Source organism: Peromyscus leucopus, chromosome 9, assembly GCF_004664715.2.
Source record: "Peromyscus leucopus breed LL Stock chromosome 9, UCI_PerLeu_2.1, whole genome shotgun sequence".
Lineage (NCBI taxonomy): Eukaryota > Metazoa > Chordata > Mammalia > Rodentia > Cricetidae > Peromyscus > Peromyscus leucopus.
This window is the reverse complement of record NC_051070.1, coordinates 68,568,964-68,583,495: the sequence shown is the minus strand read 5'-3', so window position 1 is coordinate 68,583,495 and position 14,532 is coordinate 68,568,964. Positions and strand designations below refer to the sequence as shown.

General features: G+C 45.4%; 1 protein-coding gene across 1 annotated transcript; it reads right to left on the bottom strand.

Annotated features, from left to right (window-relative positions):
* Positions 1 to 6,732: 6,732 nt before the first annotated feature.
* Positions 6,733 to 8,237, bottom strand: LOC114708678 (U2 small nuclear ribonucleoprotein auxiliary factor 35 kDa subunit-related protein 2-like). Its single transcript, XM_037208815.1, has one exon. It carries the CDS (start codon positions 8,232 to 8,234, stop codon positions 6,819 to 6,821), a length of 1,416 nt encoding a protein of 471 aa, XP_037064710.1. The 5' UTR covers positions 8,235 to 8,237; the 3' UTR covers positions 6,733 to 6,818.
* Between the last annotated feature and the right edge of the window lie 6,295 nt (positions 8,238 to 14,532).

The window sequence follows — 14,532 nt, the reverse complement described above, 5'->3', positions numbered from 1 at the left end:
TGGCTTGTGGTTTGCTTTTTAATGGACATCAACCCATTTTGTGTCTGACCTCTCAATCTTATTCTAACATTATCTATAAATATTTACTCTTTCAGATGCTTTTAAATTGGGTGTAGCATCACTTTTGTTCACTCACTATCTAATGGGCAAGTAAAACCTTGACACCTGCCCATTTTATGTGTGTATGAAATATACAATGTTATCTTTTTGACAATTACATCTTGGTGCTGTTTTATCACATTCCAGGCAAACACAAAATGACTCTTTAGCCTGGCAGTTATTAATTTGTGCTGTTAATCTTTGTCCTTCCCACTGTTTGCCTTTCACAGGAGAAGGTGTTTGTCCTTCTATTTTTAAATGAGCAGACACTCCTGCAGTCCCTTATCATTCTATAGCTGATAGGTGAAATTCTGCTTCCCCAACAATGTAGTTCAAAAAGTTATCTCAGACCAGAGATCTGAGGTTGTACATGAAAAACACCATGAATGTGTCAAGTTGATGTTGGATAGGTGTGAAAATTTCACATCTGGGCGTCTTTACTGACGACTTTACTGCAAAGTTTCGACCTCTGCTCGGCTCTTTCAGGATCTCCACTAGGCTTTTCTATCAGCCAGCTTAATGAGCTCTCAGAGTAAGCGAATACCAGCTGCTTCCGTTCTGCCTAGAATTTTCCTACCACCGCCATAGAAACAAACCTCTGGCTTTGTGGGGAAAACCACGTTATACTGAGGAAGACTCTCCAGTGCAGCCTGTGAGCTGAGCAGCAAACACGTTAGAACTTGAAGGAGGAAGGAACTGAGCGATGGTGGGTAGTTAAAGGGAGCAGAGGGCATGAGTGGAGAGACTATACATTCAGTCCAGTCTTGCTGTATGAGCCTGATCCCGGCTGGAGACTCCTACCAGGGCAATGATGAGATGCTAAGAAGAATATTTACCAATTGCTTTTGGTCGTCCCCCCAAGAGACAGGGATCATAAAGGGGATCTGTTCGGTTTGGTGTCATAAAGTCAATAGTAAACTAATTCTGAGTGTCAGCATCATGGGAAAGGGGGAGCCTCACATGAGAATCGAATTTTCAACTCACTTAAGGGTGAGAAGTCATAGATAGAGGACAACGGACTGATAAGGACAGATTGATAGGAGAAAGTAAACAAGTTTAATGATATGTACATGGGTGGCAACAGGCCAATGAGGGGACAGAGAGCCTGCGTTTTCTTGGATGTCTCAGAATTCTGGTACGAACTTTCCTACTTCCTTTTGTGACAAGGACTGACGAAGGAGCAATAAGGGGCCAAAGGGAAGAACTTGGAGAGAAGCCAGAAGGAATGCAAAGAGGCAGAGTCATAACCTATAAACATGTCCAGACACTGGGTCAACAACCATCCAACTGGGCTTTGCATGGAAGGAAAAACATGCAGACATCATGACATTCTTAGCTGTGTCCTGACATGAAAAATAATATTGTTCCTGTTAAACCACCCTGGTCAAAAACTAAGGGTCTGTGTAGGGCCTGGAGTGACAGCTCAGGGAGTAAGAGCTTTCACTGGTGTTGCAGGTGATGGGAGTTTAATCCCCAGGACCCATGTAGGATGGCTTACAACCACCTGTAACTTTAGCTCAGGAGATCTGATACCCTTTTCTTCTGGACTCCCTGGGCACCTACACTCACATGCACACACTCCCCACGTATACATAAATCTTAAACAAAACCTACATAACCAAATACAACAGCCCCCGGAGTGGCTAGTAAGCCCACTAAAAAAGCCCACCAAGGAAACCCACACTCTTTTTTGTTAAGAAAATTTCTATTCATTTTACATACCAACCACAGATCCCTCTCTCCTCCCTCCTCCCACCCCCCAGCCTTCCTCCCTAGCCCACCCACTATCCCCACCTCCTCCAAGGCAAGGTCTCCCATGAGGAGTCAGCAGAGCCTGGCACATTCAGTTGAGGGAGGTCCAAGCCCCTCCCCCTGCACCAAGGCTGCACAAGGTATCCCACCATAGGCACTGGGCTCCAAAAATCTGGCTCATGCACTAGGGATGGATCCTGATCCTACTACCTAGGGGCTCCCTAAACAGTTCAAGCTAAACAACTGTTTCGCCTATCCAGAGGGCCTTGTCCAGTCCCATGGGGGCGCCACAGCTGCTGGTCCACAGTTTATGTGTTTCTACTAGTTTGGCTGGCTGTATCTGTATGTTTCCCACCATGATCTCGATGTCCCTTGCTCATAGAATCCCTCCTCTCTCTCATCGACTGGACTCCTGGAGCTCGGCCTGGAGCCCGGCTGTGGATCTCTGCATCTGCTTCCAACAGTTACTGGATGAGGGCTCTATGATGACAGTTAGGGTATTCAGTAATCTGATTACTGGAGTAGGCCAATTCAGGTACCCTCTCGACTATTGCTAGTAGTTTAAGGTAGGGTCATCCTTGTGGATTCCTGGGAACTTCCCTGGCACCCTGCTTCTCCCTGTTCCCATGATGTCTGCATTTATCATGGCATCTCTTTCTTTGCTCTCCTACTCTGTCCCTGTTCCAACTCGAACCTCCTGTTCCCTTATGTTCTCATCCCCCATCCCTTGCCCTCCATTACCCACCCTCTTACCCCTAGTTTGCTCATGTGGATCTCATTTATTTCTTCTTCGATGGGTGATCTATGTGTCCCTCTTAGGGTCTTCCTTGTTAGCTAGCTTCTCTGGAGCTGTGGGGAAACCCGGGCTCTTCTTAAGTGTGAATTTTCACAAATTAGCAAGCTTTGCTTGCTGTATTTGGCTTTGTCTCATGTATGAATTCTTTCTCCGATGGTGACAATATATTGGAGATAATATGTAAATGTCTCAGTCTGATAGTCTGGTCTGTATCTCTGAGACATCCCCAGTCTTTTCCCACCAGGAGTTCGTTTATGGTCTGGTATTCCAGTCACCTCAGTGGTGGATGTATCACTTAGCATGGGGATCAGATTGTGGGAAAGTTGCGGGCCATTCGGTGGCTATTCTGGCAGCTCTCTTAGGTTGAACCAGTTTGGACTAGCCCACCAGAAGAGGAACTTTTGGTCTTCAGATATCTTATCATTAAAGATACATAAGATAAGGGTGGGTCAGAAATATAGTCAGGCCACCAGACAGTGCGCTGGACGGCTTCTGCATATTACTCTAGAAGACTGTGTAAAAAGGACAGGTGAGGTTAACAAGCTGACAAAGAGACTGTGTAAACTGATAAACTACTACTGTTGTTTAAGTAAACAATGGGAAAAGTTAATGATAAACACTGCATAAAAGTATAGAGGAGGAAAAATGATTTCCTTCCCCACCTTTGTGTGTTCTTTAACTCCCTGTTAAAAAAGACAGCTTGATATGAGAAAAGCAAACAAGTTTAGTGTGTGTGTCTAATGTCGGAGAAAACCCAGGGGAATTAGGGGATCCCGACGGTAGATCGCTAAGATTATCTGGGACTGTAGATTCACATGTTCCTATTATGGAGAACAAGACAGATCGGTGTGAGGAAAGACCCCTAAGGCAAGGGCAAGGCCTGTTAGCCACGTGTAAGTCATGTCTTTCTATGGATTACCACTCTCTGGGATCTCCTTATTTGTCTACAGTGCAGAGGGGAGACAGCTCTACAAATTGAGATTTTCTTTGTAAAGGTTAAAGGTGAAATATCTTTTTAAAAAATTAAATATGTATATTTCTATTTTTAAAATTAAGACACAATAACATCATTTCCCGCCTTCTCTTTCCTCTCTCCCAATCATTCTTTGTACCCTACCTTGCTTCTTCTAAGATTCATGGCCTCTTTTTCTTTAATTACATATCTGTGTAAATGCATAGATAAATAAATACAACCTGTTCAGTCTGTTTGGTGTTCTCGTATGTATATGCTCTCAGGAATGACCACTTGGATAACCAGTTTGGGGGCTTGTCCCTGGGGACAACTAATTCTCCCTCACTCAGCAGTCATTAGTTCCCTGTAGTTCTTTGTGTAGGGGTGGGGCCCCATGAGATATCCCTCTTCTATGATAGCATGTCTGTCAGAACATGGTCCAAGAATGAAGTCATGTGAGGAAAATTCTGAGTGCTTGTGAGAAAAGTCCAAGAAAATAAGACAAGAGTTTTGTGACCTCAGTTTCTTTAAAACATGGAATTGTTCTTGGAGTGTGTTTTCATGCTCTCCCAGGTACAGCAGATAAAAATAAGCTTACTTCAGATTATTTGGTACTCATTTTTTTTTAATCAAGAACTTACAACACATTTATTTTCAATTAATAAATGCCACTTTTTTTTTTTTTTTTCTGAGACAGGGTTTCTCTGTGTAGCTTTGCGTCTTTCCTGGAACTCACTTGGTAGCCCAGGCTGGCCTCAAACTCACAGAGATCCACCTGGCTCTGCCTCCCGAGTGCTGGGATTAAAGGCATGCGCCACCACCGTCCGGCAAATGCCACTTTTAAACCCTTGATGTGGCTGCCTTTTATAGGCTTCCTGATTTAGCAACTCGGATTTCTCCAGATAATCAATGATATCCAAATGGTGAATCCTCACCTACATTTGAGAAATAGACTAATATCTGCTGACTGCTGCCTAATGTAAGCAACAAGTCAAAACTTCCAGTTACAGTACTAGTCTAGTTACAGGGCCTTTAGCTACTGCAAACAGAAACTACTGTTGCATTCTAAACCTGAGATATTTAAGAACAAGGAAAGGATTCTCAGAAAATTAAGTTGAAACAGACATTTGTAGGTTTAAAGGGCTTTTGTGAATGCAGCTGCTCACTAAAAAGCCTGTGAGCTTGTTAGTAATGTGGAGTTGAATCGTAAGTAGTTTATCACAGACACACACAGGCATCCATACATTATAGAAAATGTAAGCTCAAAGTCACTATCAGGGTAATGACCCAGCAGAGGTTTTCTAAACTCCCCCTGCACTCCAGACTGGCCATTAACATTTGAGGGCAAAGTCATCACTTGTTCGGTTGTTTTGGACCCATGAAGATGGATTTTCCTTTCTTTCCCATCATGATCTAAATATTCAGCTTTAGGACTGGGGATGGACCTCAGTGGTAGTGCCTCTCCCTACCAACTATGTTTGAAGGCCCAGCATCACACATAAAAAACAATTTTTACATCATCTTGGCTGAAGTTTGAACAGTATTTCAAAAATACCAAATTCACTTAAAGCTATTTAGCATTAATGAACCCAGTGAATCTAGAAATCCATCAGTTTTAGTACAAAGTAGGCATTTAGAATGGAAACAAATTGCACTTTGTTAAACTTTTTCAATATTTTGTGCCTGTTTTTTTGTTTTTTGTTTTCTAAAATGAGGCAGGGTCTCATTCTAGCCTTGGCTGGCATCGGCCTCCTAAGCTCAGGGATTACTGGCATATGCCACCACACAAGAGTTGTGTGCATCTTTAATGAATTCTCAAATGTCAGATTCCTAAATACCATGTGACACTGAATGTCGAGGTCCAGAGTGAGACAGTGAAAGTCTGTGAGAGGAGATCATCTTGGGAAAGCTAGGGATCATACACATGATCCTACATTCAGTTCTCTCCGCTGATCACTCTTCAGTGATTGTTATACCAGGACTATTTCAACAGTGCATGGAGTCAATAGTGACTAATTTTCTGGGAAATGACAAAATGTCTCTATATAAAGAACTGTCACAACACACTATTCAAGTAAGATATACACCACGACAGCCCCGGTGAAGGAGGGGCTCTAGATATGGGGAAAGAGGAGTCTGGAAATGGGTACTGCAACACTTTGAAACAGGAAATAAGTTAGAGAGAGAAAAAAAATTCAGCTTTTACATGTAGAAAAAAATATGTTTTAAAAGAAAAAAATGGCCATTAAGTAGAAAAAGTAGTGATAATAAAAACAAGTACTTAAATACCTGAACTTGCCAAACTGGTCAAGATCAAGATAACTTCGTGCAGTGAAGCTGTAAGGCGACTTTGTTTGTCGTCTTCCTGGAAGGCAACTGGGATTGCTTTCTTGATACAGTTTATTCCAAGAAACTGATCAAAATGTGTGGAATCGTTAAGGAAACCTAAGAGGGTCATCTTTGAAAACCCAACAATAGGGATGCCATCAAATAAACGTAGATGTATTCTCTATGTTGTGAGTAAAAATAAGAATTATGGGACTAAAGAATGAGGCTTGTTGAAATGAGACAACTGAGGGAAAAACATTAAAGCCATATGTGACTTTTGAGTTCAAATCAAAGTGTGTTGGGCTGGAGAGATGGTTCTGTGGTTAAGAGCACTTCTAGAGGACCTGGGTCCGATTCTCAGCACCCAAAGGGTAGCTCACAACCCTCTATAACTCCAGTCCAGGGGGTCTGACACCATCTTCTGGTGTCCATGGGCACTAGGCACACAAGTGGTGCATACAAATACATGCAGGCAAAATACCCATATGCATAAGGCAAAAATCAAGGGTATGGACACTTAACAAGAACAAAGGTGGGCCGGCAGGATGGCTCAGAGGGTAAAGATTCTTGGTGTGAAAGCCTCATGACCTCAGTTCTGTCCCTGGGTTTCACTGTGTAACTGACTCGTGAAAATTGTCCTTTGACCTCTGTACTTGTGATAACACACACGCGCTCTCTCTCTCTCACACACACAGAAAGAGACAGAGAGAGAGAGAGAGACAGAAAACAACAACAAAAACCGTGACGCTCTCAAAGTTACAAATAATTTCATATTATTATATATACAATTTATCAAAAAGTATGATTTACACAAGAGTGTTTGACTAGTCTGGTCAAACTGTACAGGGGAGCAGCTGCCATAAACAGACTGGTATTTGAAAACAACCAAGTTTATTTAGCTTTGGGACTCTGGGTGGTTCTGTCTCTACTACCTGATTTCCTCCTGCCATGACTCCTGGACCTTGATGAGCTCCGACTCCGGCTCCGGCGACTCCTCCGGCTCTTGCTCCAGGGGACAGGGCTGTGATCCCTTCTTCGTCCTCTGCTCAGTGACCTGCGCCTCTCACGACTTTGCCGCATGTGTTTGTGAGACTTTCCCCCCCTGTGATTACTACCGCTCTTCCTGTCAGACTCGCCCTTCCTCTCGTAGGAGCGCTCTGGACTCAGGCTCCTTCGTCTTGACCCCACGTAGTGTTCATCATGGTGGCCGGTCCTTTCCCTCCTCTCCCAATTCTTACCGAGGGAGGAGCTAGGCCAATCTGGCGACAGGTGGGTGTCTCTGTTGGCTTCCCTAAATTCATTGCTGGGATTTCTGAACACGTGAAGAAAGTTGCAGTGTTTCCCTCTTGGACACTGCTGTACCTCAAACAAGCCACAAATGGCCACCTTCCACCGGGTCACGGGGCAGAATTCGCACTGGAGCTGCCGCCCTGCGTACCACCGTCCATTGAAAAGAGAAAAGGCGGCCCGACAGTCTTCTTCCGACTGGTACTGAACGTACACGTTGCCCCTCAGGTGGGGTTCCAGGTTGCAGCTGACCTTGAACTGGACCACCCGGCCCACCTTCTTGAACTCGGGCAGGGCGTCGTGGTAGAAGTCCAGGAACTGCTGGTAGGTCTCCTCGTCGCTGTACTCCAGGCTGGCGTCGGGGTCGTAGTCGTCCCGCCGGCTCTGCTCCATCCCGAACGTGGTGAACATGCTCTTGAGCAGCAGCGTGGGGCTGGAGGCGGGGAAGTCGTGGGCCCGCGAACAGCGCTCGCCGAACCTGCACGCCCCGGTCTTGCTGTAGAACGGACAGCTGGCTCGACCTCTCTCCCTGACCTCCGACGGCGGCGGCTCCGGGTTCTGCCAGGGGCCGCCGCCCCCCAACGCCTCCTCGGCCCGCCGCAGCATCTGCCGCACGGCTTCCTCCCGTTCTCTCCTCTCCTGCCGCTTCTGCTCCTCTTCCTCGCGCTCTCTCCTCTGCAGCTCTTCCCACTCGGCCCGCAGCTTTCTCTCTTCCTCCTCCTTCCGCCGCCGAGCCGCCTCCTCCCTCTCCTTCTTCGCCCTGAACTCCTCCTGCGCCTTCTCTTCCCGCAGCAGCCATGCTCGGTGTAACCTCTGCCTCTCCTCCTCCGCCAGCCTTTCTTCTTCGACTCGCCTTTCCTCGGCGATGGCGTCCTCTTCCGCCTCCGACGGCGGCAGCTCGGCGTCTCTCCGTCGAGCGAGCTCCTGCCTCCGCTTCCTCCGCCTCTCCTTCTTCAGGGCAGCCTTGTACTCCTTGCGGCTCATGGTCCCCGGACGCGCGGCCGGCCCGGCGGCCGCCATGTTGCCGCCCTCTCCGCTCCCACGGCAGGGGGCGAGCGGAAGTGGCCCGCTCCGTCGTCCACTCAGCGCCGCCGGCCGGGCGGAAGGAGGGAGGCCCCGCGGCGGCCGGAGGAACCTGCCTCCCCGGGCCGCCTCCCCAGCTCTCCTCACACCCGGGCTGTCCGAGTCCTTCTAGAAAATTTTGAAGTGTTCGGGATAGAGTCATAAAATAAAAATACTGGAAATCCTCTGGGCGGTGGTGGCGCACGCCCTTAATCCCAGCACTCGGGAGGCAGAGGCAGGCGGATCTCTGTGAGTTCAAGGCCAGCCTGGTCTACAGAGTGAGTTCCAGGAAAGGTACCAAAGCTACACGGAGAAACCCTGTCTCGAAAAACCAAAAAAAAAAAAAAAAAAAAGAAAAGAAAAAAGACAGCATTTAATTGGGGTCTTGCTTACATTTTTCGTAGAGTGAGCCCCTGATCATCACGGCAGGGAGCATGGCAGCAGGCAGGCATGGCCCTGGAGCTATAGCTGAGAGCTTACATCTTATCTACCAATTGGAGGTGGGGAGCAAGACTGGACCTTGAAGCCTGATCCTAATTAGTCTTAAGAATTAAAACCTGGAGTTAGATATTGAGGGTGATGTAGCAGGAATCTTAAAAGTTCTTATTAATAAAATCAAACCCAAGCCGAGTTATTGGGGTCCATGCTGGTAGATCAGAGAGACAGGACAAGCCACAGCTATCTCACCTCACCGGATCCTCAGCTGGTCTTGTCTCCTCAGGCTGGAGGCTTCTGAGTCCTCATCCCAATGGCTTTCAGCTGAATTGCTGCTCGAAAGCCTGAAGCTTAACCAGCCACATGCTTAACCAGCCAAATGCCTCTAGTTTCTGGTCCTCACGCCTTATATATCTTTTTGGTTTCTACCACCACTCCCTGGGATTAAAGGCTGGCTTTCTGGGATTAAAGGCGTGTCACCATGCTTGGCTATTTCCAATGTGGCCTTGAACTCACAGAGATCCAGAGGGATTTCTATCTCTGGAATGCTAGGATTAAAGGTGTGAGTGCCACCATTTTCTAGCCTTTGTATCTAGTGGCTGTCTGTTCTCTGACCCCAGATATTTTTATTAGAGTACACAATATTTTGGTGGACACAATACCACCACAGGGTGAAAGCTGGAAGATCAGAGAAGCAGAGCAGCAGCCACCAGAGACTTCTTACCTCTACGAACTCTCTGAGGAATAGGGCATCCTGTCTCTAGGAATCCTCAGATTGAATGGACCCGGTGTCCTGTCTCCTCCTCCCCAGTGCTGGGATTAAAGGTGTGCGCCACCACCGCCCGGCCTCTCTGGTTAGCTAGTGGCTAGCTCTGCCCTCTGATCTCCAGGCAAGCTTTATTTGTCAGAACACAAACAAAATACCACACAACAGGACTTGGCATGGGCTTTTGAAATCTGTAAGTCCACCCCTGGTAAGTAACAGGCTTTCTCCAACAAGGCCACACCTTCTAATCCTTCCCAAACATTTCTACTAACTGAGGCTAAAGCATTCAAACATAAGTGCCTATGAGGCCATTTTCCTTCAAACCACCACAAGCTCACCCAGGTCTTTATCCAAACATCACTTTTACAATGACTCCTTTACAAAGCCACGCCTCTTTGCCTTCATTTTTCTTCCTGATTTTTAGCACTATCTAACATTCTATGAAGGACCTCAATTTCAAGGCAATCTGTCTCTCAAGTTCATCATCGCCCAGTAGCCTTGAAAAAGGCTTTAAATTTTAAAGTTCAATTAAGTGTTACATTTCATGGAACTGCAAGTTATCTTCATGTTTCTAAAAATAAGACAGAAAGAAGGACTTTTGAATCAAACCAGATTTAAAAGGGTATACTCAGAGGCTGCCTAGATGACTCATTGGGGAGAGGAGCTTGTTGCCAAGCCTGGTGACCTAAGTTCAATCCCCAGGACTTGCCAAAAAGTTCTGATACCTACTAGGCTTTTAGGGGATTTGATTATCAGTGAAATTTCTAGGTTAGGCAAGTGAGTTCTTATGCTACCTCAGCCTCAAAGGCAGCCCTGGATTCTGCCTCTCATAAATTCAGTCAACAGCAAGTGATCTACTAAAGAAGTCTGGTCTCTAGAAGGGACCATTCTTCTATATCTCCTCAGGTTTTGCCAGGGAGGGCAGTGTGTGAAGGACGACTTCTATCCAGTGGACAGGATAGAAGTATTTTACTTCCTCGCCATGAGGAGAACTTCCAACTCCCCCTGCTATGGGGTGATGGTTGCTGCTCATTGGCTTTTCTTTCCTTTGCTAGGTGATTTTAGTTCAGGTTGCTCTTGTTTTCCTTCCTCATTTGTATCTGTTGAGGGATGGGTTGCATTTGAGGGATGAGTTGCATGGATTATTCATGCATAGGTTGCATACGTATGAAGTAAAAAAAAAACTTGAAATTGAAATGGTATGGACTTGGGGCTGGATGAAATAATGTCATGACATTTGGTTGTTCCTCTTTCAGAACTTGTAAATACAATAATTGTGCCATATTGAGTGGCTTGGTTTGGCACTAAAAGTAGAAGGCTTGCTGAATAGCTAAGGGATGGAACATGACAGACCTATCATTCCTCTGCAATGTCTGTTTATTTTATCTTTATGTATATAGGTGTTGTATTAGGGTTTTCTAGAGTAATAGAACTTACAGAATTAATCTCTCTATGTATTATATAAAGGGAATTTATTAGAATGACTTACAGACTGTGGTCCTGCTAATCCAACTATGGCTGCCTATGAATGGAAGGCCCAAGAATCCAGTAGTTGTTCAGTCCACAGGGCTGGATGTCTCAGCTGGTCTTCAGGGTATGCCAGAATTCTGAAGAAGTAGGCTCTAATGCCAGTGAAGGAATAGACTTGCTAGCAAGATGAGAACAATCAGACAAAGATCACAATCTTCCTTCTTTTGTGTCCTTATATATGCTTCTAGCAGAATTTGAGGCTCAGATTAAAGGTGGGTCTTCCCACCTCAAAAGATCTGGATTAAAAGTGTGTCTTTCCACCCCAAAGATCCAGATCCAGGAGTGGGTCTTTCAAATGAAGCAAAAATCCCTCACAGGTGTGCTCTATTTTGGGGTTTCAGTTAATTCCAGATGTCATCAAACTGACAAGAACAGCACCACAGGTGTTCTGCCTTCAGGAGTATCTGTGCACCATTTGTTTGCAGGCCAGAAGAGGTTGTGTGTCATCATGTGGGAGGTATGAGGAGTCAACCTGGGTCCTCTGGAAAAGCAGCCAGCGCTCTTATTGCTGATCACAACCCCTAAAAATCTCTTGTTTTGGAGAAATGTCCTTCACCTACTGTCTGATACTAGGTATCAATAAAAATGTCTGTCCCATATCTTGGGGCCCCACCTGAAATAGGAAGTTTGGATTCGTCATTCACTAGCCAGGGGGATTGGTTTAGGAATAGACCTGTGGCTTAGGATGAGCTAGTCTAAATTCTCAGTGGTTTCTTCTGCTGGAGCTAAATTTTTCTCATTCTTCTTATTCTTTGATCCTGAGAGTACTTGGAATTAGGTAACTAATGGTCACCTTTCTAGTCTGGCAGTGGCTGTGAGGAAGGTAACTCTGTCTCCTTCGTGCTGTCTGTTTATGCTACACAACAAACCCTGTCTTGCTGAGTGTCCAGTCAGCCAACTACTTGACAAGAAGCGTTTCGAGGGAGGGAAGATTGATTGATTTTGGTTCATGATTTGACTGTGTAGTTCAACGTGTCAGGGAAGGTGTGTAAGCAGGATAGCTCCTGTCCCCGGCGGCGGCTGGGATGTAAGGCACTCAAAATCATCTGATAAGGAGGCAATGGGAGATGAATGCTGGTGTTCATCTGTTTTTTTTTTTTTTTTCTTTTTCCCCTTTTTTCAATCTGGGCTCCCAGCATGTGGGACGGTGCCACCTACATATGTCTTGGGTTCTATTTCCTCTCTGGAAATGCCCCCACAGGCACACCCAGAGGTGTGAGCTCCTAGGAGATTCTAAATCCAGTCAAGTTGATGATGAAGGTTAGTGATCACACCAGCCACCAAAGAAGGAATGGGGCCAGCATACAGATTTAAACAAAATTACTTTTTTATTTTATTTTATTTTACAATGCCATTCAGTTCTACATATCAGTCACCAGTTCCCCTATTCTCCCCCCTCCCACGCCCTCCCCTTACCCCCAGCCCACCCCCCATTCCCACCTCCTCCAGGGCAAATCCTCCCCCAAGGACTGCGATCAAACAAAATTACTTTTAAAAGATGAACCCAAAGCAAATGGAGATGCATACAGCATCAGCCCACCTGTAGGAGCAGTTTCTAAGTGGCTCTAGGTCTGGCAGTGGCTGTGAGGAAGGTAACTCTTTCTCCTTCGTGCTGTCTGTTCATGCTACACAACAAACCCTGTCTTGCTGAGTGTCCAGTCAGACTTCGGGTACTTAAACAGAAGGGTCCCGACCCTTCTGTTGTCCCTACACAGAAGCTATCTCCTGCCATTCACTCATCTATGATGGATCCTGTCAGCTCCCATCAACTCTGGTGTCTGAAGATGATGTATCTTTCTAACTTCACTTTTCTGGACATCTTCTCCAAGCTTTAATGTTGTTTACAACTTTTGTTCTCTTTGATTATTTTTTTTTTGAGAGACACTCTTCTTTTTGTTGTTCTTGCTTTTATAATCTCTTGTCTTAGTTTGCAAGTCAGTGCGTATCTCTAAAATGGTTAGCTCCAGAGGTGTGATTTCGGCTCTCTTGAAGTTTTACTTTACCGACAAGTCTTGGGTCTTGTACCTTGGGTGACTTCCTTTTCCTTCTGTTACTGCCTGTACACTAATTTCCTTAAGACTCCATTGCTTAGCTTAGACTCTCCTGGTCTATAACCTGCGGTATCCTTTGGACAGCCTTCATCCATCACACCTCCAGATCATCATCTTGCAATCTCTACTCTACTGTTCCAGACACAGTGAAGAAGGACTGTATATGAGCATTTGTTTTTTTCTAAGAAATCTGAGTACCTTTGTTGACTTTTTCTTTACCATCTTGTCAAAGTCTGTCAGTGACTCACATATTTTTCTTAAATTCTGTAACTACACATTTATTCTTACCGTGTTGCCTCAGTTTGGTCCAGGACTCTCTGAGCTATGCATTGTGTGAGTACTACTTCCCAGATCTCACAATGGATGGTTTCAGGGTGTTTTGGGCCTGATTTAGGCTCAGAATGTCTCGCTGGTGAGAAACTCTTTTCTCCTCAATGCACATGAGAGCATACAGCTTTTCCACTACGGATCTCATTGTTCACCACGCCCTTCCATCTTAACCTTTTACCTGGATCCTTGCTATGCTTTTGCCTGGCTGAGTATTTGAACTTTCCCAAATTGCCACATGTTCTGCAGTACATTTGCTTTGAAGTTGTTAAGTCTGAAGCCTAGGATCAAGGTCTACCCTCCATCCCCCAGCAGGACTTATTAGCCTTTCCTGAATCTAATCATTGTGACTTACACTTACCCATGTTAGAGCATGAACACACCATGTTGACACATCCTTTCTAAAAATCTCATCCCTCTTTGTACCTAAATATGAAGAGGTTTTGATTTGTTTTGTTTTTGACAGTCTTGTGTAGCTGAGGCTAGTCTCCAACTCCTGATTCTCCCACATTGACCTCCTGAGTTCTAGAATTACAGGTTTGTGCCACCATGCCTGATAGACGTGTGAATTTCTTATTTTCAGGCTTTTGTTAGTTTGTTTTATAAAATTTGGGTTTTACAGAGGAGGAGTGGATTGGGGGGTGGAGGGAAAGTGGGGGAGGGGATGGAAGGAGAGGAGGGAGGGGAAAATGTGGTCGGGATGTAAAATAAGCAAATAAAACAAAAAAAAATTAGTTATATTTTTAATTTTAACTTTAGATTATGTGTATGGTGCTTTGCCTGCATGTATGTTTGTACATTGTGTGTATGCCTGGTGGCCACAGAGGATGGAAGAAGCCATTAGATCCCCTGGAAATGCAGTTACAGACAGCTGTGAACTGCCTGCCATGTGAGTACTGGGCATTGAACCCAGACCTTCCGGAAGAGGAGCCAGTGCTCTTAACAGCTGAGCCATCTCTGCAGCCCAGATGTGAGTTTCTTGATGGAAGAGACTTAAGTTACTTTGCTGTGTATTACCAGACCATCACTGTCTTAGTTGGGGCTTCTACTGTTGAGATAAACACCGTGCTTGCTAATTTTATGGCAACATGCCACAAGCTACAGTCATTTGAGGAGAAGGAACCTCAACTGAAAAATTGCTTCCATA